A 26,848-nucleotide genomic window follows, 5' to 3' on the forward strand; every position below is an offset into this window, starting at 1 on the left:
ACATTAAGGATTCTGGTTAAGTTGCTCGAACCTTGAATACAATTCGTAGTCCTTGGTGTCACCCGAACCTTCTTAGCACAATTCTCCGTTGCTAAGGGCATTGGCCATGACTTTGCTCCTCGAAGTGATAGCACTTTTCTAAGTCATAATCAATTTCATTCCAACGAGGATAACATAGGCTCAAGACCAACTTCGTGAAGATGTCCTGTAGATTCTTATGATCCTCCTAGACGTCACTTTTATGCCCAAGTAGATAGTACCTCCACGCTTCACAATGGATGAATCCATATCATACTTCAGATGTTCTAACTCATGTTTTCTTGCATAAGCCTCTATTTTTTTCCTTCTTGCATATGGACACATCCCACACCTTTGACATGGTGCATCATAATAGATATAAAGCTCTTGTCCTAATTTGACAAAGCTAATACATAGGTTTTACTTCAACCTCTTCTTGGACTCCTTCAAACACTTAGCTGAGGTCTCTTGATCCAAACTAGCTTAAAAACTTCTTCAGTAGCTCTACCAATAATTGATGATCTTGGATGAACCTTCCTTGAACCTCTAACCCAACCTCGTTGAAACTCTGAGTTTCTCTCACATCTTTGGGTACCACCTCCCTTATCAGATTATCCAATTCTTCCAAGTGAGAGCTAGAGAGTATGATTTAACTTCATATGGCACCTTGAGCATTTGAAACCTTCTTAGTTGGATAGTTTGCATAGGCGTGATTGTCAATCTTATTGATCTCCTCCAAAGGTGTTTGTTCCTGTACATTGACATATGAAAACTCACAATCCACTTTACTATCCTCAGTGTACACCCTTTCCAATAGATCATCCTTGTATTCCTCAGGTGCAGATCGAATACCCTCATACTCAATTCTTTCCCCTAATGGTGTTGTTAGAAGCACCAAACGTTGGGCATACTCAATCACTTCTTTACAAGCAGATAACCATCCCTTTCCAAGGATAACATCAATGTCCATTAACTCCAAAACGATAAGGTTTGCCTCGAAGTTCTTCCCTCTTATGTCTAGACTAACTTTTGGGCATATGCGGTTTGCCTTCTTTTCTCCTCCTCGAGACTTAACTATCACTGGTTTACTCATCGAAAGCATAGTTATCTTATGATCTTCTACACACTCCCTAGGTATGAACGAATGTGATGCACTGGGGTCAAACAAAACCATGGCAGGGGCCGAGTTTACTGGAATGAACCCCACGACAACTTCCGTAGCTCCATGAGTGGTAATCAAATCCACATTGTTCAACCTGCCATGAATGTAGTTTCGCTTTAACTTATTTCCTTGCACCTGCTCCTTATGGACATTTTGTTCTGGCTCCTACTGCTGTTGACTCTGGCTTTGATTACTCTCAGCAAACTTCTCAAGACAATCGTTCTTATAGGGTTCAATCTTCGCACAATCATAACCTTCCTCACTAGTAGGACCATTCGTCTCCGTCAAGGTGATAGTAAGAGGTGATAGACATGGCTCTTAAGAGCTAAAATGCTGCACTTTATAATTGGGTTGCTAATACTGATTTTGATCTGTACTCTCAAGCAGATTCATAGGGTGTGACTGATATTCTGGTTGCGTAGCAAAACAGAGACGAGTATTTCTTAACTAATGTTGAAGGTCATGTTTTCTCTTCTTTTCTTCCATCTCTCAACTCATTTATAATTATTCTATTCACCAATGTCTGATAGTCGGCATACACCATGGTCATCAGCTGTATTTGCAAACCATCATTCAACCCTTTCAAAAAGCATTTTTGCTTCTTAGCATCACTACCCACCTCTTTTGGAGCATAGCGTGACGATTGAGTGAACCGGTTACGATACTCACACACTGACATAGATCATTGCTTCAAGTTGAGGAACGCTTCTTGCTTAAGTTCTACCACACCTGTGAGAATGTGGTATGACCTGAGGCTCTCGCTAAACTCCTTCTGGGTGATCTATCCAACATTGTTGGGACGTCCATACTGGTAAGACTCCCACCAGTCTTGTGTTGCGCCCTGGAGTTGGTCAGACGCAAAAACACCTTCTCATGGTCATCACACTGAGCTATGTCCAATTGTCGCTCCATAGCTCTAAGCCAGTCATCAGCTTCTAGTGGTTCGCTTGTATGAGAGAATGTCGGTGGATGTCCCTTCATAATTCACCACGCTTGTCAATAGGTGACGCTTGATGTGGGTTGTTCAACACTCTTTGAGCAATAGTCTGTAATAACTGCGTTTGCGTCATCAAAGCTTGCTCTATCGATGAGGAATTGGATGGCGGTCGATTAGAATTGGCAGGATTCCTTCCCAGTGAGAGCTAGAATCTTCAAAACCACCTTCACTTTGGCTACCCCCCTTAAGAAAAGATCAACTAGGGGACACAAGAAGGGTAGCTTGCACCTTCTTTCAGATGAGCTAACTAGTATCAAGACGTTCTGACATCCCAATGATACTTTCGTGTATGGGCAAGAACAAGAAATCTGAAATTCCTCGCGGGATGAAAAATAGCAGCATAGTAAAACAGCCATAACTCTCATTCTGTTAATCCAATGAAGTTGTAGCTTATACCGTTGGAAAGCTTATCGAATCGTCCACAACTTCCTTATAGAACATTTTTCCAAATTCTGCAGTTCAAGTAGTCGAAAATAGTGCACAACAGAAACTGCTCTAGATTTTAGACAGCACAGGTGCACCGTCTTGTGATTTTCATCACCCCATAACCAAAATAGCTATCAGGGTGATTCTTACGGTCGGAGAAAGATATTGAAGTCTACTATTGTCCATAATTTGCTCATGATTTCTGAGTGTCCAAAATCAGATATATAGGCAAAAGAGTGCAGGCTGCTCCGAAAAGACAGATAGAGAAAATAGGAGATACCAAAACCCAACTATTTATTGCATTAATCCTTATACCTTAGGCCTATAAACTAAATGAAATTGTGGGAACACCCATCAAGATCATTGCAATCATTACAAAGATTCAAAATAAGCAGAAACATAATGACAATTCAACAAAGCAACAAAGGTGCATAACTCAATCATTGACTCAACTTGCGATATTATCGTCCTCATTGTACTAGGGGTAACAATCCTAAGACTCATCTTCAGATTATGCAAGAAGGTGATGAGGGACAGTTCTAAAAGCATGTCAAATCAAGAGTGAAGATGAGAACAAAGACTTTAAAATAAGCACCAAGGTAGAGATGAATAGCAAGGGTAGAGATATAGTAGAGAAGAAAATGTCAAGGTTTATAGAGCAAGGGTTTTTGTAGCAACTTCTAAATCTTAAAACGACCAGTTTCTACTAGGTTTGCGTCATACAGTCAGCATTGCTCTGATACCGCTTTGTAGCACCCGATTTTAAGAACAAAACTAGATACACACTATATGTGAGCCCAGAAAGTCAAATGCCACATATAGCTACAAATTAGGGTATTATCAATAGACACTGCTCAAAATATAACATACTTAGTATAAAGAATATAACATTAGATAGCAAACAGCGGAAAGACAACTCTAATCTTTGGTTGAAGATTCCAATTCCACAGGAACAACTGACTGGTTGACTACAAGCCTAATTTCTCCAAACTCTAGCAATCTGGTACCCATCCGGGATTTTTCCAAAGATTTAAAAAGTAAAGCAAGCGTAAGTACATGTCGTACTCAACAAATATAACATGGGGTTCATGAGGCTCAAAAGGGCTGATATTGATATAACCGCGATTAGCTTTGAATGAGTCATGATTTTAGCATTAGGGTGGCAACAAGTTTATCCTCAAGCCCACATAAACACATGATCAGGTAAACATGAACAATGAATAGCATAAACAGTAATCATTAGTGAACATCTTCATCATCAGTATCATCAGTGTTCAGCATTTATTTCGCAAGGGTCCAAGGCCGCTCGTGACCATGAGCACGGCTGATATACCAGTTTTACACTCTGCAGAGGTTATACACTTTCACTATTAGAACTGCCCACCAGAATTTTTATTGCCCAAGAACTGCCCATAGACAGTTAGAAAGTGTAAAGTACAATGTACATCTTTGATCACAAGATCATTTTTGCAGCGAAATCACATTACAAGATTCCTATCGCATAGCTGCTGAAAAAGCACCAATCCAGGCATCCGCGACAGCCCTATCCTTCCTTGGCAGTCTCGTTCTCCAAAGATTTGCGTCGGAGATGCATGCCACCAAAGTTTGCCTTGTAGAGGCAAGTTCAGACTTGAAGATCACACTGTTCCTGCGCTTCCATAGCTGCCAGCAGCATAGCGCTACGAATGTGCTGAAATGCTTACAGGGTACTGAAGCCGGCCTTCCAATGCAATGAAGATCATCTAGGAAGGTGGAGTAGTCCAATGGCAAGTTAAAATCAAGTTTGGCCCAGAAGGTCCTAGCGAAAGGGCATCCTGCAACCATATGATCTGCAGTTTCCTCATGCTGTCCACAAACTTCACACAGGGCTGTGTTAAAAGGTGCTTTTGAGATTTAGCTTCTCCACTGATAAAATCTTTAGGGTCTAATTACCTCCAGAACATGGACAAGTAAGCTTTGCAAATTTCCTTTTTTTTCCTTTTGTTGCTTTTCATACATATTTTCATTCATTCGCACACCGGTACAATCATAGGGCTGAATGGCAACTACCAATCCGTCAAAACGGCTGCTATCATGAACAGCTTAGCTGGTGACCAGTCACCACTGCCACTGCGGGTGGTAGTGGTAGTAATTGGGGTACCACCAGTCGTACGGCAGCGGCACGACCTCGGGCTTCTTCTCCTCCGGCTTCTTCTCCTCGGGCTTCACCACCTCCACCTTGACGATGTCGGCGCGGCCGATCTTCTTGCGCAGGCAGTTGACGAGGCAGACGGTGTCGATGCCGTCGCCCTCCACCTCCAGCTGGTCCTTGCCGTCGCCGGTGATTCCCATCTTGCTCACCCCATCTGCTTTGGCTGCCAGCATCATGGCCTTGGACCGGCACTTGTCGCTTGCCATGCTCAGCCTGATCACGAGCTTTTGCTGCAGCAACGACAACACGAGATTGATGAGTCGGATGCATGATGGAAGCACGAACAGCGAATTCGAGGAGCTGAAAGATTATTCAGACGGCTGTTCTTTCAGACTGTTAATTACCTTCATCGCGCTGCTGCTGATCTACGCGCCGCCGCTGAGGATAACGATAAGATGTGGGGAACGACAAGTCGTCTGAGCAGTAGAGGCTGAACGGACGGGACGGGATGGCCGCGCCGAATTCCGATGGACCGATGCTCTGCACTCTGCACTCTGCACTCGGCACTCGGCAGCTGCCTTGTGATGGAGCAACTGCAAGAGGTGCGCGCGCGGCATTTATAGACGGGGGCGAGCAGCAACAGCCAACAGGCAAGAGGTGAATTGAAGGCGGACGATCCTTCGCCGGAACGGTCTTTGGCTCCCAAGCAGGCAAGGACACGACGACGACTGACTTAGAAGCATTACTGTACGCGTCAGTCATCAGTCATCACCTACCGAGCTAGGGAGTCAGAGACGGGTCCGTCCGTTCCTCATCGAAAGGGACGGCGTCTTCCTGGAAAAAGGCAGTTGGTTTTGGGTGACGCGCTCGCTGCCTCGCCTTCTCTGCCCGGAGCTCTGAGCTCCTCCAATCCAAAGCCGCGGTCGCGGCAACGCAGATTTTTAAAAGGTTATACAGTTTTTTCTAAAAAAAAACGTAGGAGAGTTACGCTTTATTATATTAAGAAGAAGAAAAAAGAAAATACAGCTGCGTTTGGTATCGTCGGCAATCAGGGTGGTACGGTGCGAATGTGAACACGCAGAGTCAACGGGCAGTCTTTCCCCACACAAAAACTACTCGTACAAACATGAGTTATACTTGAAGAAGATTGTGGGCCGACACACAGTGGCCAGTGATCTGTTGCTTAAGTACCTCAATGAGCCCAGCCATCACTCCTACGCGGTCCTCTTCCTTTTGGTCTCTCAACCCCACCTTTGCTTTCACTCCTACGCCCTTCGATCAATTTCACAAGTCTCTTGCCTTATCTTTCTCACTTTCACTCTTATGAAACCTAGACTGTCCTTCACTCCTATGGGTACACCATCCATGCAGGAACCAATCCACAAAGAAATTAGGCACTGTTTGGATGCCAAATTTTTTTGGCAAAGTGCTATTGTAGTATTTTTCGTTGTTATTTGGCAAATAGTGTCCAATCATAGTCTAATTAGGCTTAAAAGATTCGTCTCGTGGATTTCGTCTAAACTGTGTAATTAGTTTTATTTTTTATTTATATTTAATACTTCATGTATGCGTCTAAAGATTCGATGTGACGAGGAATCTTGAAAAATTTTGCAAAATGGGGTAGAACTAAACTGGCCCTTAGTAGATAGAACTAGGAGAGAGTACTTGACGACACAGTAACAAAGAAAAGAAAGATTCAGAGAAGTGACAACTGAAACCTTGCTGAAGTATGTGCTTGATCTGTTTTTGTTACTGACCACCTGCAAGCAGAACTGAAACAAGGCAAGAGCTGCTCAATGATTAAAATCAATCCTGAACTCCAATAGGGAGCTGGGAGCAACAAGATAAACTAACGCGTACACAAAAGTTCAGTCAGAGATAACTATCGAACTGAACTAAAAATTGATGCCAATCGGCTCTTACAGATTACCATGACGTTTCAGAAACAGCACAGGAAGCAGTGTTTTAGAAACAACACAGGAAGCAGGATGAGCACAGGGCAGCTCCAAAAATTCACGAAAAACAAATCACATCAAGTTGGATTAGAGTGCGAATTTAACCACGGCATCACCAACTCATAGTAAATCTAAATTAGTAAACAGGTCCCGAAAAGATTGGAATTTTCCTAGCCAAAAAAAAAAGATTGCAATTTCAGCACTAATTTCGCAAGTGGACCCAGATTATACCACCATGCAAGTTTAGGGAATCCACATAAATTTTGCTCTTGATTTTTTATATATTTTTTTGTCAAATTTGGAATAATTTGACTCCGGGTAACTCAAAAAAATTTATATTACAGGACATGGAGTAGATAGTAAGATGATATAGCATGTAGGCATATGTAGCCACTCCTTCCACAAATGTAAGTATTTCTGAGTTTGTCGTAAGTCAAACTATCCTAATTTGACAAAGTTTATACAAAAATACAATAGGACGTACCCAGTGCAGAGAGCTCCCGCTCTGTGCGGGGTCTGGGGAAGGGTGTCAGTGGCAAGCCTTACCCTCGTCTGTGCAATGTGAGGAGACCGCGGCTCTAACCCGGGACCTTCCCGTCACAGACGGTAAGACTCTACCGCTTGCATCAGGCCCACCCTTTTATACAAAAATACAATAATACTTGAGAATTCAAATGAGCATCATTCCCCTCTTATATGAAATATCCTTTCATAGTTTACTTCTAGGATGTGTGGTAGGTGTCAATGCTTTCGTTTATGAATTTGGTCAAATTTAGAATATTTTAACTTAAAACAAATTCAGAAATACTTATATATAGTAGTGATCTAAATTTCGTGATCACTGAAGAAGCCACAGCAAACCAGAACACTTTGTGCACATGCGCACAGCACGATTCACGGAGAGAAGCTAGCCGGTGTGGCAAAAGTTCAGAACCAAAATCGTCACAAACATATTAATAATATAAGCATATATATACGCCGGGCAAAATCCATCTTAAGTAGTAGTACGTAGCTTCACATGATGTGGCAGCCTTGTGGCTGTTGTTCCTCGCATAGAAACGACACGGCGCAGACCCAGGGTGGCTCCCACCTACGTAGCAACCCGCTTACGCTTTCGTCCTCGCTTCGCGTAAAACGGTTAACCGAAGGTTACTACGTGTCATTGGCCTGGCTATTTAAGCTGGTTCGGCGAACTCTGAACTACCGATACGACTAAACTTCCGGTACCTACAGTGTCCCGTGATGCTACAGTATCACATCACTTGTCGCTACAGTACTCGCAATTCGGCCCGGCCACGGGGTCTCACATACACCCATCCTTAAAGACTTGACGTCCTCGTCGAGGACCGAACCAACCAACCCCAAACGCTCCAAACGGGACAAATATCCAGGATCGACTCTCTTGGCCCACGTACATATTCTCAGCTCCTCGGCCTAAGTGCCATGGGCTCAGAGGAGCCATGCGCAGCCTGTCCGAGCTCCCGAGCCATATGTCCGTGAAACCAGACCCACTCTACTATGTCCGTAAAACTGCGAGAGTTGGCTCTGAATACTATTTGTAACGCCCCAGGCCCGACACACGGCGCAGACCCACTCTACCGAGGGGTGGGCCCCACCTACGTAGCAACCCGCTTACGCTTTTGTCCTCGCTTCGCGTAAAACGGTTAACCGAAGGTTACTATATGTCCTGACTTGGTTCGGCGAACTCTGAACTACCGCTACTAAACTTCCGGTACCTACAGTGTTCCATGATGCTACAGTGACTCACATCGCTTGTCACTACGGTATTCGCAATTCGGCCCGGCCCATCAGACTGGTCCAAACCCATCAGCGGGGTCTCACAGAAACGTCGGCGGCGGTCCCGGGTAATAAGCACCGGAGCACGGCGGCTGTTCTTCTTCTCTTCTTCCGCCTCCTTATCTTCTTCCACCTTGTTCTTCTTCTTCTTCTTCGCTTCTTCTTCCTTCTTCATCTCCTCCTCCTCCTCCTCCTTCTTGTCCTTGACTTCCTCCACCACAACGATGTCGGCGCGGCAGACCTTCTTGCGCAGGCGATTGATCACGCAGGCGATGTTGATGCTTTCTCCTACCACCTCCAGCCGGTCCTTGGCTTCCCTGGTGATCGCCACCGAGTTCACTCCTGCATATACACCATACATCGAGGCCCCGCAGTGTGGTAAGTACTCATGCACAAGAGTGTATTATTCATGGATATGTGGACGGATCCCGCACACGAAGTTCAAGATAATAGCTAGCTAGTGTGACGGATGTGTACCGACAAATTTGGATGCCAGCTGCATGGCTTTAGACCTGTTCTTGTAGTTCGGTACCAGCCTGATCACAGTCTTTTGCTCCAACAACAACGTAACGACGAGCCCAAACTAGCATCAGTGAGAGTTCTAAAAATTGTCTGACTTCTCAACCAGAGAGCATCGGTGAGAATTCTAAAAATTGTCTGACTTCTCGGCAAGAGAGAATTGTATTTTTTTTTAACATATATATGGGAGCACATGCATGCATGGCGAATCAAAGTAAGAGCAAAGCAGAAGGCCTTGGCCAATGGCCAACCTTGGACGACATCGCGTCGCCCGCAGCCGATCGATTTACGTGCCGCAAATGATGGTGGCTACGCAGCTACGCTGATCGTCGCGCTATATATGTTTTGCGCTGCCGGTGCAACTACGCACCAAGAGCAAAGACTTGCTTGTGAACGAGCAAGTTCTCGGGGCTCCTTATTTATACACGCGCGCGACCGGGCAAAATGTGGTGCCGGAGCCAGGATGACGCCGCCGCCTGCCGTATGTAAAATACAGAGATATCGTAGAAGGAAGGAAGACGCCAGAATTTTAATTCTAGTTCGTTTGTACGTAGGTTTTTATCAAACTCTTAAACTTTGGCAGAATCATATATATATATATGTGTGTGTGGTAGCTCTATCTATTTCTATACCTCTATCTTTTTTTTTGGTAGTCTCCGATTAATATCCGCTCAAGTGATTTTCAATAAAAACAAAAACAAATAATAGATACAATATTATTGGCGTTTGAACCATTGACTTTTCTCTAAGAAATAAAGATTTTTACTGCCATGTTGTTAACGTAATTTTGATTATAAACATATTCTTGCTAAAACCTGAATTAGCTAATGGTTTAACTAATTAAAACGTGAACTGAAATCTTGAGCAGAATGTTGTCTAATGCCATCTAAATAAATGTAACAAGAGAAGTCTTTTATCATAATCATTAGTGGACATACTAATTCTTGACACGTCGACAACTACCTCCTTATTGACTTTAATCAGATATTAAAGTATAGATTTTTATAGGAGTCCTCAAAGGTAACGAAACTCGATATTTAATGATAGCAACACATGATAGAATGAAAATTAAAGTTTTTTTCTTCCATCGCAACGCACGGGCATGTTTGCTAGTTTACAAAAAGAGGCAAAATTTCAGCGGCCCATTTTTTGGTATGGCATTTTTGGTCGTTTTTCCTAACTAGGTAGCGTGTCCGTGCGTTGCTACGAAATAACTAATAATTTATACTAAAAATACATGGTTCGCACAATAAGATAACAATACTATAAAAATTAAATATCAACATTAAAGTTACGGTTAATCCAAAAAGCAAAGTTTGTGAAATTAACAGTCACGGAGAGCGCGGCGTCACAGGCTTACAAACTCTACTTTATAGACATTTCCGTGATGCGCCAAAGATAATGTTTTATATAGGCAGAAAGAAATATCCGATATCCATTTCTTTTGTGCGCCAATAAATCCATGAATAAGTTTTGCCGCATCTCCCTACCATCCTGTACACAGGCTCGAGTATACATGTCAATATTAGTGCCTGTCGCATGGGTAATATTGCGTCTCTTGAAAAATCTTCCACAAAAACTTAAAACAAAGTGTTATACTCACCGTATAAATATATGTGGATTTTGGTCTATTCCTCGTAGATATATACTGTAGAATAAGATATCCACTTAAGTGTTTGTGGCAAGATTCACGATCAGCGATATATAGAACTCAGAGTACTCGTGCCTAATCCTACAGCCGTCGCTACAAAAGACAGCTCAGCCGCCGGTCCATCCTTCCGCCACACCGCAGCCGCTGCCCTTGCATCCTACCTCCGGCGGTGGCACCGGCACCGGGTCCATCGTTCCGTTCACCCTCCATAACACCTCCCAAACTGCGTCGACATCTTGCTCACGGTACCTCATGCACTCCCGGTTGGTCCTGCTAGCCTCCAGCTTGCACCCGTGGGCGACGTCCTCGCCCTCCACCTTCCTGATGTACTGCTCAGCCTTGTTGTCCCCATAGAGGAGGACGCCGAGCATGTAGGCCGCCACCTTGTGGTCAGCAGCGGCCGCCTGTCTAAGGCAGGCAGTGCCGACGGGGTCCGTGCAGCCTTGTGTGAAGACAAGCCTGAGACCGAGCACGAAGCAGGCCTCCGGGTTGCCGGCGGCAGCCAGTTTATCGATGAGGGCGAGGTAGCGGTTGGGGTCTTACCACCTCATGGATTCCTCCCGCTCTAGCGCTACGTGGCTCCTCATGATGCGCTCCATGCACGCCATGTGCATAGTCTGGCAACTGCAAAGACACACGCACAATACAGGTAGACAAATTAAATGTGTAAGTAATGCGACTCATGCGTGGGTGGACTGCGGATACGTACGTGCCATGGAGGCTACAGAGGTCCTCCATCGGGTGTGGCGAGGTTGCGGCGACAAGCCCAGCGATCTCGATGACTATTTCGTACGGGAGCGCCAGTAGCGTCCGCCGCGCCACCCGTGAGGAACCGCTCCGGACGAAATTCGTCAGGGTCTGTCCATACCTTGTTGTTCCTCCCGATCTTGTGTATGTCCGTTATGATGCTCGTTGGCATGCTGTCGGTGGATGCCGGTGTTCGAGCGATCGCCGCGCCCATGGCACTGACATCGTGTTAGTGAGATACTATTTGTGCAATATTTAATTGAATAAAAAATGTATTGTATGCATTAGTAATGTTCTGTTACCTTGCCTATGGCGTTAGAACCTCCTTAAATACAATATTCTTTGTGAAAGTTCCATCCACTATTGGGTCTTCTTATCCTTATCTTTTTTATTTGATGCATTCTTATTTTTTTCCCTCGGCATTCTTTTTAGCATTTTTCTTCTCCATCTTTTTGGCTTCCTCCTCCTGTGCATCTGCATCAGGCAGGAGAGCAAGGATCTTAATATTCGTTCTTGATGTGGCTCTAGACATCGCAACGTACAATTGACCGTGAGAGAACACCAGTGCGGGCAGGTACACACCCGCGTTCAGGATAGTTTGGCCCTGTGACTTGTTGACCGTCATGGCAAAGCTCAACCTGATAGGAAACTGCTTCCTCTTAAACTGGAATAGGAACATCTTGTCATCGAACGGGCATAGCGGTATTCGAGGAAGGAATACCCGCTTCCCAGCATGTTGCCCCACCACGATTTCCGCATCGATTGTATTTCTTCGGAACCCCCACACCACCTGCCTTGTACCGTTGCATAGTCCATTGGCAGGGTCAATATTCCTAAGCAATATGACAGGACACCCAAGCTTGAGCTTCAAGACATGTGGAGGCAGCCTGTTGGGGGTCAGACTGTTAAGGAACTCCGATGGATAGTAGTTATGTGGATCATCTACCGCGGAGTCAAAACTATGATACACCGTCTCGCCACCCTAGAACATATCAATCATTTTCATATTGATCATGTCAACCCAATCGTTACGTGTAGATAAAATTGCTCTGGTGGTGATGTAGTCTTTGTCCGCCATGTTTGCATTTAGATCTGGAAAGATGATGCTGATCAATCTATGAAGATCTTTCTCGACATCACTAGAGTACGGGACACAGATCTCATCTAAAATATGTACATTGCCATCTTCGTTAACCTCTTCCGTTCCACCACCAATGCGTAATAGATAATCTGCAAACCATGGGTCACTCTGAGCCCTCATGTTGCGGACGAGCTTTAGGTGGCGCATGGATTCCCAAAGATACGACCTTTGTAGAGAAGCACCGACTATTTGAGCCCTGGATCCTTTCCGCACAACAGGGAGGACCTGTCTGAAATCCCCCCAAGGACAACAGTCTTCCCACCAAATGGTTGGTCTGATCGGCACATTATATCCTGTAGGTTGTTGTTTAGTGCTTCCACATTTTGCCTCTTTGTCATAGATGCCTCGTCCCAAATTATGAGAGCTGCTTGCTGCAGCAACTTAGCGGTACCACTCTATTTTGTGAAGCTACAATAACCACCCTCTTCAACAGTGAGGGGTATCTTAAAACATGAGTGGGCCATCCTCCCGCCAGGCATTATGGATGCTGCGACTCTAGATGTAGCTGTAGCCACGGCAAGCTTGTCCTGGCTACGTAGTTTTGCGAGAAGTGACCTATACAAAAAGGTCTTTCCTGTCCCACCAGGTCCATCCACAAAGAACAACCCACCTTGTTTGCTGTAGATAGTGGCCATTATCTCATCGTAGGCAGACCTTTGCTCGACATTGAGTGAGTCGCACAATAGCTCATCTTTAGGATTTTGCTCAAAGCTAGCTTCCTCAAATATCTCATGAGGAATATGGCTAGCATCGTCGTATGAGTGATCAATATCTGGAAGAGGAAATGACCTTATGTCCTTCCCCATAGACTGCAGCATGTTTCTAATGTCTATCAAAACCATCTGTTGCACTAGATCCAGGGATGGATTATTGTGGCTGTAGTCCTCTGACATTGCATCATAGTGTTTTTTCCACAACCACATCACATCATTCGGCTCGCAGAATACCATTATTGTTGCAAATAGCCTTCGCAGAGAGGAAGGCATCTGGAAGAAAGTAGCTTCACTTAGACATTCATCCAGTGTATTGTCTTCTTCGATTAGACCCCTCCTTTCTGTAGCTTCACGGAACGAAGGCAGTAGCACGCCATCAACCGTCCTAAGGTGTTTGTATGAGGTAGCACCAGCAACATTGTTTAAGAGAACATGAAGAAAGTAGCGTTGTCCCTCAGCAGGATGGGCTGAGATGACTCTACCAACTTGGAAAATGGAGTTTTTGCTTTTCTGCCAGAATTTAGCATCAGACTGCCAGTTAAAATGCTCCAGGAAGTCCCAATACAAGATTCGGCGGGCTTCCTCATGCATCATGTTTGCCTCAGAGTATGTTGTTAGCATTGACTCTTCTACACCTGGCCTATTAACGATCTGTTCGACCTTGTCCCATTTATGAAATGCCACCATGTGCATGTCGAGTAGATGAAGCTGCAGCTACTGTACTGGTGGATGGTTCTTGCTCAAGTCAAAGCCATATATCCTCCATAGTGCTTCTGGAGGCGTCACCCACTAGGCGTATCTATACTGCTTGATCTCATCAACGTTGCCTTTCTCATCTGCTTTGTCGGTCTCCCTCATCACCACCGACGCCCTGCCATGTCCCTTGTATATGTACTTGAATAGATACTTTACTAATTTGATGCTCCCACAGGCCTCAACATTTATATGGCAGTTGAAGGTACATAGTAGACAAGGGTTGTAAGGAACGACCCATTGATTATCCAGGTAATGGCCTCAAACTTTTTGTGTACGACCGTCATTGCATCGCTGATAGATGGGGTACGAATCCTTTCCCTATGACGTGGCCTCACAGAATGGGCGCGGGTAACGGTTTTTGCATGACCCATGGCCCACCATGCATGAACAGTATGGATTAAGCGTTCCACAAGGACCATGCATCATATGCTTCGTGACCATATTGTATAGCTTAGAGTACTTTTTCTTGTTTGGTAGCTCTGCAGTGATGATCATGTCATATTGCTCGGGACATGTGAGTTTGTACTTTTGTTCCATTATTAACAAGAAGTGTGCATGCGGCAAGCCCCTCTTCTAGAACCATACATAGGCCTTCACCTTCCCAAGTATGTCTTTCTCCATCAACATTTTTCTCATCGCCTCTAACTTTGCTCTGAAGACTCGTGTGATGAGATCTAGGCGGTCCTATGATGTCTGGCATGGATAAAGTTCATTCTTGATCTCATCCCAGTTAGGGTTGCACGTCATTGTGAGGAAGATATCAGGTTTACCATACTTTCGCACTAGAGCCATTGCATCCATGTACCGGCGCCTCATATCATGGGGTCTTCCGATGAATGACGAAGACAGGACAATACGCGTTCTGACATTCTCAGCAGATCCTTCACCCAAATGCATGCTGTCCACCAGGCCTTGGTATAGGTCAGCCCTCAAAGTATCTTGATTGTTCCTCATGTAGTCTAAATGCGAGCTCTCAATCTTGATGTAGGTGTCAACAACGAATTGCTGGAAAAGACGTCGGCCATAGAGTATTGGATTAAATATCCCTGGCCACATCTAGAACTTATAGCAGTAGTAGTCACGCATAGAGACATATGTATTCGCAACAGGTTCTACAGGGAGACATTGTTCGAATTAGTATCATGAGTTAACATAAAAGAGTTTATATTGCATTATTGAAAAGAGTTCAAGTTACCTCCATCATCATTGTCACCATTCTCAGCACGCTTTTTGTAGATTGCTCGAGCTCGATCAACTTGAGCCATAGTCACACCCACTTTTGGAATGCAGTTGTGCCACCCGAGCTCACCCATTGGAAAGAACACCGGGTATGACAGTGGGTTGTAGCATGCATTATATGAGCGGATGCCATGTATAGACTGTTCCTTCCCTTGCAGGAGAACACTATGCTCGAATTGGCCTTGATGCTCACTCCCCTCAACCTAGATGGCGGCCACCTCTGATGTCAATGGCACGTTATATGTTCTCTGGTCAAGCCGCTGGTCAAGGTTCAACTCGACCCAATAATCCTTGAGGTTTCCAACGTGTCCCATACTCCTTAGTTGCTGAGAGTAGGGATTCCCATTAAAGATACTAACCAATTGCTCTATAACTTTTCTGTCTTTTTGGTCGCATTGCTCACGGCACTTGCTCATCCAACGCTCAAGGGACGGATCATCGTCGTAAAAATAGAGCTCGAGGTGTATCTTTTTGACACCCTCCTCTTTACCAAATGATCATATATTATGGTAAATCTAGACATGGGCATGGAACATGTAGACACCATAGATTTGCATGTTAGTGGTCACACGATCTAGGTGGCAGTATAGAGAAGTGAAAGAGAAATGGCCGTTGAAATATCTGATGTTTGCACGAAAGTGCCTAGCATCAGTGTCCGAGCTTGACCACAACCTCATGAGCTCTGGTGGTGTCTCAAGAGTTGAAAGATGAATCTTTCCACCCCGACAATAGAATCTGGGCGGTTCACCCTTGAATTTCTTTGCGTTGCAGTGCTCGTAGTTCGGCACCGACGGTAGCATGTGCGACTCTAACGGGACATTAGCGTAAACCCTATCGTATGGATCTGGGACATCAGGCTCACTATTCTCTTGCTCATCCGTGTCGAGATCTAGCTCAGCATCAGTTCCTTCCTCGTCGTCTTCTGACAAAATGTTGATGTGTTACGCGTTGAAAGAAAGTTTGTGAAAATTTTGTTTTGACTATTACGTGGTGTACCTTGTCCGGTGAAAAAGTACGCCTCATCCTCTTCCTCGTCCTCCTCAAATATGACATCCTCCTCATAGTCTGTGCAACACGGCCACATATATGATGAGGGAAACATAATGGCATACAAAAAGAACAAAAAAGGACAAATTTTAATAAAGAAAATACCATCCTCGACCATAGAGTCTAGTGTATCAGCTTATGCACCGTTTGGAGGCATTGAAGAGGTACCATCAACTACAGACGGTTGTGTCTATGTACCTATGCAATTATTAGGTGGTGGAACTAGAGTCTCCTGGGTGATACCACCTGTAGTAACAAAAGGTATGAGTTTTTGGAATAGAAGAGCGAAGGTGAAAGTACCAACAATATATACTGATCAAGGCTAATTACCGTTGTAAACCACACTCGGTTGAGTCTGGTCATTCGAATCATTGCACTTTCCATCCGCACACCTTCTAGCCCTTCTTCCAATGTTTGCTTCAAAAGCCCGATTGCGACAGGATAGAAGGGCATTTCTCTCTCCAGTGGTCACTCGATACCTATGTATGGTCTGTGTCGTAGCCATTTCAAGGGATTGGACTTCTGGATTTTGAACTACAGATGGCGCGATGTCAACAGTTGTGCCCCTCGATTCGGGTATTTTCATATCGTGTGAAGGCATTTCAGGAGATTGACGTGAAGAAGGGAAAATAAGCTGAGGGTTAAAGTGAGGGCTCTCCATGGCTAATGAGTCTGGATGCAAATTGTTGGCTCGGTGTTCTCTCACCATCCTATTATAGTTTTTCTTCATCTCTTTTCGCTTCTCCTTCTCTTGTGGATTCATTTGCAGTTTTCTTGCTGCATGTTTTGCCGCATACAAGTCACGCCGCCTCTTGTTTATTAGCGCCTTTTGTTCAAGAGACAGTGCAGCCCGTCGTGCTCTATCTAGTTCATGCTTACGCTCTTTTGGACATGTGACAATATTGTCGATGGATGCATTTGCAGCACCTATATATTGATAAAAAAGTATGATCTCAAATAAATTACAGAAGGGCACATATTGCAAGAACATTCATTCCTTATTATATTGTCATGAACGACATTTGGGTTGCCCACTACATTTTTTCTTCTCAAATAGATAACATTAATGAAAAAAACAATGTACCTGGGTTTAGATCGGGTGATGCATCAGTCAAGTCAATTATGCCACTTTGATCTATATATCTATTGGAGTAGTCATCTACATATATATAATAACATGATATTAACCTTGGCCTCGGCATCATACAAACACAACAAAAAAATAATTAGTATTAGGAACAAAAGAAACCAAAATGGTACATGTGTTATCTTTATCAATCTGCATGAGTTTGTATGAGTTGTTTCGATGTAGCCAGTCACTATCTTCATAGCCATCAGTGTTTTCCGTGGTTGATTCAACTCCAACTGGTACAACATAATTACACAACAAATAAGCGAACCAATGATTAATGTAAGTAGGTGGTATCATTCATACACAGAAAAAAACTTTTCTTAATTTGCAAAGTTTTAGTCCATCTGATTTTTTTTTAATTTGCACAAAACTTTTAGCTCAATGTATATACATTTACAACATTAAATACACTAAAAAATGGTAATACTGAATTTAGAAACGAAAAATCAGAATGTGGTGGACCTCTCGACCCAGCAGCTAGTGTAGTTTCCGCCTTTCTCAGAAGATACTTTTCTCTACGTTTTTTATTTTTTCATTCCTTTCTTCTTGAGTCATTGCTGCATGTCGTGCTTTTTCTCTCTCCATTTTATGCTGCGCACGTTCATCAACTTGCGCTTGTGAATTTGATGTAGTCTGACCCGCTGTTTGAAAATAAGTTGATAGATATTTACTTAATCACCACAAATAATACAAGTGAAAGCATCTGTGGACATGTGTAAAAACAATTACCTCCATTGATGGTGTTTGTCAAGTCTGCACATGGTGTACGACCTTCATTATTTTGCATAGGTTCCATTATGATGAAACTGAACACAAAATTAATCCCTAGTTTCAATCAGAAATTAATCTCTGAAAGTGGTCGAAGTTAGTAGGCATAATACATGTACACAAATGTAATTAGATGAGATCCAAATACAAATAACCAATTAGCTTAAGTTAGGGTTGGGTCCTCGGTTTAGTAAACTACTGCCCGTTATGTCAGTTGTAACCAAGTGGGGATCAACAGGACAAAAAACTATATGTGTATCTTTATTCCTTCAATTTCATCACCTCAAAGTTTGATAGACAGCAAAAAGTTTGGCATTGAACAGAATTAGGATGTGTACCTGCAAATGGATAGATGTGCTTGATTTTTTTAGAAGGATATCTTGAGAGACCAATAGCAGGAGTTGCCTAACCTGAACATCAAAGGCATATGCAAATTCAGAGTAGTTCATATCTTGTGGCTGCAGCTACTGGCTGTCAAATTTCTTCTTTCTATTTTATTTCACTTTAGTAAGATCCTAGCTATGTAGATAACAACTATGATTCACCTTGTGCTGTGATGTGCTAGGATGAGTAGAACATGACTATCATTAACAATTTTAGGCATGAAACCTAAAATCTAACATCTATATGGTAGTAAGAAGAAAAACTTATCTTACCTTCTCAGTATCTAAAAGAGCCTATAATAGGTCAGTGTAGTGGGAGGCCTCAATTGATGATCTTGAATCAAGCTTGCACGCTCGCTCTCTTTCCTGAAAGTAACAGTAGAAATTAGATGCTCTGGCTTTTCCAAAGTGGGGATACACATGAGCTCTCCGAAAACACATTATGCAACAAATCTTTTGATTTACAGCTAGGAGCAGTAAGCATTGGCATAGTGCCAAAAAAATTGTGGACGCAAAGGGGAAAGTTTGTATAGCTTTCTAATGAATAAATGGTAGTAACTCAGTCAACATTCGAAGAAGGACATCAATATTCCAGTGCTCTTGTTCTCCTATAATAAAGATGGATGCAAACTACGAAGGTTACAAATAAACCTCACGGTAGTTTATGAGCACATAAGGATGTAAAACCATATTCTAAAGATAATAGCATAACAAAGCATTTACAAGAATAAAATTTATTACCAGATCCTCTTATCAAGGTAACTGCTAATTCTGTATGGTTGTCTTGTATTTTCAGCAAACATAGGCATACGAAAACCTAGTACAAGCAAAGAAATATTGCAGCTGGACCCATGTTTAAATTCTAAGATGAATAAAAGCATGAAACAAGAATTATAGGGCTTAAGTACTTCAGCAGTCTACCCTCCTGGAGCCTAATTATTATATGCTGATTTTAGCTTACGTGCCTGAATTCATACAGCACGATACCAAAAAGTTACCCGTCACTTATATGGAGCAGAAACACAGTAAGCAATTTAGTTGCAGCCATAAGCACTGAGTAATAACAATAATACTCCAAGTATATTAGCAACGGCTAGTTATGTATAGTTGCTCAATCAGATTGCCAATCTTTTAATGTCGCAAAATTTAGATTGCTTTGTAATATCCAAATCTAAACATTAAAAAGATTGAGAATATCAATAGATGATTTGTTCCGGTAAACATATTATCAGGTCTTTGCAAAGGATGCTTCATAATTCATAGGTCTCAGGAGAATAATATAAAACTCAAGAAATTAGTTGGCAGAACGTGCACATAGTCATTCATAGGTCTTAGGAGAATAACAAGCAGCAAAGCAAGGATGTAGCTGCAGACCCGCAGAAAGTAATGTTAGTATTTGCATGGACGATTCAATTTTGCAAGTTCTAGATCAAATTGGCATCAAGCAAAATGCTGCAAACAACAACACAGAGTGTAATTGGCTAAGCAAAACTTCTCCACAGATTGTATATTTGATTGTAAACATAGCTAAAGTAAGGTAACAGCCTAATCAATTGGCCATATATAACATTCAGAATAGGTAAAGGTGAAGCAAAAAAAAGGTCTAACATTCAGAATAGGAAAAGGTAAATGGATTTCTTTACATCGGAGCTACTGCAATCAATCAAAGATCAGTTGGCCAATAGTGAAATTACCTAAGTTTCTGCAACTAGACTCCGATCAGCCCTTGCCCAAACTACAACTCAACACAGATTGAACAGTAAACAAACAAGAGCATGAGCTATGCCTATGTTGTGCAGTTCTGTGCTTTTCATGATTCTGAGAGGCAAATCATCGTATATTGATCAGTTACCTATTCCAATAGGCGTGCTTTCTTGCAGTGGTTTCGCTAAACCCTGGCATCCACCTCTACCTCCCTTTCCTACTCTAGAAAACCAAACCCTGCAAAAAGTAATTGTGAAATCTGATGATCGCAAGAATACAATGACCTTCCGATTCTTTTTTTTAAGATAATGAATGCCCTTCTGAAGCTATTGCAGTCAATCAAAGGTCAGGTGTCCAACAATGAAATTACCAGCAACTTGTGATTTTTGGATATTAGTATTTTTGCATTTTTTAAATTACCTCATATATGAATCAATCTTATATGGTTGTATTTCCAAGACCATATCCTACCAAACCATATGGTTGCATCTACGGTCAATACATGAAGAATATGATTTTTAAGATCAATGCAGGCTGCCAAAAAAAGATTGTAAATACTGAGCAATAATTTAATAAACATTAACAATGGACAATGGTATTTGAAGGATTTGAGTTCTAAAAAAATAACAAACAACAATTATGATCCATTCAATATTAAAAATTATTGTTTGTGGTTTTTGGCTGGTGATGCAACCGCCGGACATGCAGAGGTGGATCGGTCGGTGGCTAGGTGGTGGATCTCGATGAACCTGCTCCCCGTCTTCGTTGGGCTCTGCAGCCACCGCAAGCGACGCTGTGCAGGGGAAGGCAGCACGGAGGGAGAACGACGGCGGCCGCTCGACGGTGATCGAGGAAGGTGGCTGAGGGCCACGCGACGGCGAGGACCACCCACGACGACAAGGACCGAGCGTCGTTTTAGGGAAACTGCAGGGGTAAAAACAAAAAATCTAAGGGCATATGTTGAATTGTTTTCAATAGAGGGTGGACTGCGGGTTGATTTGAGAAAGTTGTAGGTTGCTTCTGCAAAAGTGTAGCAGCTAGTGGGTTGACCTGGTCTTCGTCCACGTGAAGGCAAGATGGCAGCTATGGGTTGGTGGGTGCTTGGTGGACCGGCTGGCGTGGCACCATGGACTAGGTCCACGGTGGACCGGTTATCAAGGGGTACGCCCTGATCTAATCTGGACCACACATCGATGAACGGATGGCTGAGGGCAGTTGGGAGGATTGGGTCACCGGCACAGTGACCCCAACGGCAGAGGCCATGGCCGGAAACTCGGAAGCTCACCGGTGTAAGTGAAAAAAAGCGTAGGTGCCTCGGTTCTCCACGGCGAAAGCACGGGGAGTTAGCTCAGGATGCGACGAACTCACCTAGCCACTTCCCTGGGATAGTGATGGCTCAGCGATGACGCTAGGCTAAACGGGGCGGTGGCGACAGTTTGGCGGCACGAGAGTGACAGAGGGCGAGAGAGGGAGCGACCAAGGCACTGTCTGCTTGCTTACCGCTTAGCGAAACTCGACGATCGATTCTTGATGTCCGGGAGGCAGCGCCCGGCTCTAGAAGCGGTGGCCAGCGTCCTCGAACCCGATGAGATCCCTAGTGTGCACGCGGTGTGGGGTTAGGGCTAGCTGCGGCTATGACTTGGCTCGACGGGTGCGACATGGCGCAAGAGCTCTTTTTATGAGACCACGAGGCATGGGGCGTACGCCGACCGGTGATGACAGCGCGAAGGCGGACTCCCAATGGCAGAGTCTGGCTCAGCCACGGGAAGAAGGCATGGTGGACAGGGCGGGCCGACCTATCGGCAAGAGAGCGCAAGGGAGCCGGCGGTCAGTCACAGTGAGAGAGAGGAGTGGACGCGTGACTGGGCCAGAGCAGAGCGGGGCACGAAGACGGAGAGAAGGGAAAGGAGCGGGCGCACGCTTGGGCTTCGACCGCGCTCGGCCGACTTGGCAACTGGGCCACGCGAGGGATGGAGGGAGTCGGCCTACGGAAGGGATGGAGTGGTGCTGGGCCTGTGTGGTTGCGCTGGCTGGGCCACTAGGCCAAAAATAGAGAGAGGGAAAGGTTCTTCCTTTTTTTTCTTTTCATTTCCAAACTTTTTTCAAATTCTCATTTCAAAAAACATTTCAACAAATTTTGAATTTCTTTTTGAAGCAAAACAACTCATCTTAATAAATCAAATGCAATGACATGTATGCTCAAACATGTTTCTAAACCCTATGATGAATTTTATTTTAAAGAAAAATATTATTTCCCTATGTTTTAATGTGCACAAAAATTCAAAATTAAACCTTTTTAACCCTATTTTAAAAAAGAGCAAATTTTCTAGGGTGTTACAACTCTACCCCCCTTAAGATGAATCTAGTCCTCGAGATTCAGAAGACGTCGACTAGGAGATAGGGGTACTCCGTTTTTGGATTCTTTTTTACCTTGCATACCTGGGGAACTTACTCCAAGTAACTTGCCCAACTAATTCCAAGATTCTGACAGATACTCCAAACAATACTCAGGTAACTCTAATCACTAGACCGCCTTTCCATTTTAGTCCATACTATCAATTCTCTTTCTTAAAATATTCACCTTCCAACGGAGCCTGACGAATCTCTTGGTCAGAAGGAGATTCTACTATCAATCTTCAAAACATTAAGGATTCTGGTTAAGTTGCTCGAACCTTGAATACAATTCGTAGTCCTTGGTGTCACCCGAACCTTCTTAGCACAATTCTCCGTTGCTAAGGGCATTGGCCATGACTTTGCTCCTCGAAGTGATAGCACTTTTCTAAGTTATAATCAATTTCATTCCAACGAGGATAACATAGGCTCAAGACCAACTTCGTGAAGATGTCCTATAGATTCTTGTGATCCTCCTAGACGTCACTTTTATGCCCAAGTAGATAGTACCTCCACGCTTCACAATGGATGAATCCAGATCATACTTCACATGTTCTAACTCATGTTTTCTTGCATAAGCCTCTATTTTTTTTCCTTCTTGCATATGGACACATCCCACACCTTTGACATGGTGCATCATAATAGATATAAAGCTCTTGTCCTGATCTGACAAAGCTAATACATAGGTTTTACTTCAACCTCTTCTTGGACTCCTTCAAACACTTAGCTAAGGTCTCTTGATCCAAACTAGCTTAAAAACTTCTTCGGTAGCTCTACCAATAATTGATGATCTTGGATGAACCTTCCTTGAACCTCTAACCCAACCTCGTTGAAACTCTGAGTTTCTCTCACATCTTTGGGTACCACCTCCCTTATCAGATTATCCAATTCTTCCAAGTGAGAGCTAGAGAGTATGATTTAACTTCATATGGCACCTTGAGCATTTGAAACCTTCTTAGTTGGATAGTTTGCATAGGCGTGATTGTCAATCTTATTGATCTCCTCCAAAGGTGTTTGTTCCTGTACATTGACATATGAAAACTCACAATCCACTTTACTATCCTCAGTGTACACCCTTTCCAATAGATCATCCTTGTATTCCTCAGGTGCAGATCGAATACCCTCATACTCAATTCTTTCCCCTAATGGTGTTGTTAGAAGCACCAAACGTTGGGCATACTCAATCACTTCTTTACAAGCAGATAACCATCCCTTTTCAAGGATAACATCAATGTCCATTAACTCCAAAACGATAAGGTTTGCCTCGAAGTTCTTCCCTCTTATGTCTAGACTAACTTTTGGGCATATGCGGTTTGCCTTCTTTTCTCCTCCTCGAGACTTAACTATCACTGGTTTACTCATCGAAAGCATAGTTATCTTATGATCTTCTACACACTCCCTAGGTATGAACGAATGTGATGCACTGGGGTCAAACAAAACCATGGCAGGGGCCGAGTTTACTGGAATGAACCCCATGACAACTTCCGTAGCTCCATGAGTGGTAATCAAATCCACATTGTTCAACCTGCCATGAATGTAGTTTCGCTTTAACTTATTTCCTTGCACCTGCTCCTTATGGACATTTTGTTCTGGCTCCTACTGCTGTTGACTCTAGCTTTGATTACTCTCAGCAAACTTCTCAAGACAATCGTTCTTATAGGGTTCAATCTTCGCACAATCATAACCTTCCTCACTAGTAGGACCATTCGTCTCCGTCAAGGTGATAGTAAGAGGTGATAGACATGGCTCTTAAGAGCTAAAATGCTGCACTTTATAATTGGGTTGCTAATACTGATTCTGATCTGTACTCTCAAGCAGATTCATAGGGTGTGACTAATATTCTGGTTGCGTAGCAAAACAGAGACGAGTATTTCTTAACTGATGTTGAAGGTCATGTTTTCTCTTCTTTTCTTCCATCTCTCGACTCATTTATAATTGTTCTATTCACCAATGTCTGATAGTCGGCATACACCATGGTCATCAGCTGTATTTGCAAACCATCATTCAACCCTTTCAAAAAGCATTTTTGCTTCTTAGCATCACTACCCACCTCTTTTGGAGCATAGCGTGACGATTGAGTGAACCGGTTACGATACTCACACACTGACATAGATCATTGCTTCAAGTTGAGGAACGCTTCTTGCTTAAGTTCTACCACACCTGTGAGAATGTGGTACGACCTGAGGCTCTCGCTAAACTCCTTCTGGGTGATCTATCCAACATTGTTGGGACGTCCATACTGGTAAGACTCCCACCAGTCTTGTGTTGCGCCCTGGAGTTGGTCAGACGCAAAAACACCTTCTCATGGTCATCACACTGAGCTATGTCCAATTGTCGCTCCACAGCTCTAAGCCAGTCATCAGCTTCTAGTGGTTCGCTTGTATGAGAGAATGTCGGTGGATGTCCCTTCATAATTCACCACGCTTGTCAATAGGTGACGCTTGATGTGGGTTGTTCAACACTCTTTGAGCAATAGTCTGTAATAACTGCGTTTGCGTCATCAAAGCTTGCTCTATCGATGAGGAATTGGATGGCGGTCGATTAGAATTGGCAGGATTCCTTCCCAGTGAGAGCTAGAATCTTCAAAACCACCTTCACTTTGGCTACCCCCCTTAAGAAAAGATCAACTAGGGGACACAAGAAGGGTAGCTTGCACCTTCTTTCAGATGAGCTAACTAGTATCAAGACGTTCTGACATCCCAATGATACTTTCGTGTATGGGCAAGAACAAGAAATCTGAAATTCCTCGCGGGATGAAAAATAGCAGCATAGTAAAACAGCCATAACTCTCATTCTGTTAATCCAATGAAGGTGTAGCTTATACCGTTGGAAATCTTATCGAATCGTCCACAACTTCCTTATAGAACATTTTTCCAAATTCTACAGTTCAAGTAGTCGAAAATAGTGCACAACAGAAACTGCTCTAGATTTTAGACAGCACATGTGCACCGTCTTGTGATTTTCATTACCCCATAACCAAAATAGCTATCAAGGTGATTCTTACGGTCGGAGAAAGATATTGAAGTCTACTATTGTCCATAATTTGCTCATGATTTCTGAGTGTCCAAAATCAGATATATAGGCAAAAGAGTGCAGGCTGCTCCGAAAAGACAGATAGAGGAAATAGGAGATACCAAAACCCAACTATTTATTGCATTAATCCTTATACCTTAGGCCTATAAACTAAATGAAATTGTGGGAACACCCATCAAGATCATTGCAATCATTACAAAGATTCAAAATAAGCAGAAACATAATAACAATTCAACAAAGGAACAAAGGTGCATAACTCAATCATTGACTCAACTTGCGATACTATTGTCCTCATTGTACTAAGGGTAACAATCCTAAGACTCATCTTCAGATTATGCAAGAAGGTGATGAGGGACAGTTCTAAAAGCATGTCAAATCAAGAGTGAAGATGAGAACAAAGATTTTAAAATAAGCACCAAGGTAGAGATGAATAGCAAGGGTAGAGATATAGTAGAGAAAAAATGTCAAGGTTTATAGAGCAAGGGTTTTTGTAGCAACTTCTAAATCTTAAAACGACCAGTTTCTACTAGGTTTGCGTCATACAGTCAGCATTGCTCTGATACCGCTTTGTAGCACCCGATTTTAAGAACAAAACCAAATACACACTATATGTGAGCCCAGGAAGTCAAATGCCACATATAGCTACAAATTAGGGTATTATCAATAGACACTGCTCAAAATATAACATACTTAGTATAAAGAATATAACATTAGATAGCAAACAGCGGAAAGACAACTCTAATCTTTGGGTGAAGACTCTAATTCCACAGGAACAACTGACTGGTTGACTACAAGCCTAATTTCTCCAAACTCTAGCAATCTGGTACCCATTCGGGATTTTTCCAAAGATTTAAAAAGTAAAGCAAGCGTAAGTACATGTCGTACTCAACAAATATAACATGGGGTTCATGAGGCTCAAAAGGGCTGATATTGATATAACTGCAATTAGCTTTGAATGAGTCATGATTTTAGCATTAGGGTGGCAACAAGTTTATCCTCAAGCCCACATAAACATATGATCAGGCAAACATGAACAATGAATAACATAAACAGTAATCATTAGTGAACATCTTCATCATTAGTATCATCAGTGTTCAGCATTTATTTCGCAAGGGTCCAAGGCCGCTCGTGACCATGA

At 43.2% G+C, this 26,848-nt stretch overlaps 1 protein-coding gene and 1 pseudogene across 1 annotated transcript; both read right to left on the reverse strand.

The window, feature by feature from the left end:
- Positions 1-4,553: 4,553 nt before the first annotated feature.
- Positions 4,554-5,334, reverse strand: LOC136494302 (heavy metal-associated isoprenylated plant protein 16-like). Its single transcript, XM_066490473.1, has 2 exons — positions 5,139-5,334; positions 4,554-5,024 (listed from the first exon to the last, which is right to left on the reverse strand). Exons 1-2 carry the CDS (start codon positions 5,142-5,144, stop codon positions 4,701-4,703), a joined length of 330 nt encoding a protein of 109 aa, XP_066346570.1. The 5' UTR covers positions 5,145-5,334; the 3' UTR covers positions 4,554-4,700.
- A 5,429-nt stretch (positions 5,335-10,763) lies between these two features.
- LOC136491963 (uncharacterized) lies at positions 10,764-23,916 on the reverse strand (annotated as a pseudogene).
- Positions 23,917-26,848: the final 2,932 nt, after the last annotated feature.

This window comes from Miscanthus floridulus, chromosome 11, assembly GCF_019320115.1.
Source record: "Miscanthus floridulus cultivar M001 chromosome 11, ASM1932011v1, whole genome shotgun sequence".
Taxonomy (NCBI): Eukaryota; Viridiplantae; Streptophyta; class Magnoliopsida; order Poales; family Poaceae; genus Miscanthus; species Miscanthus floridulus.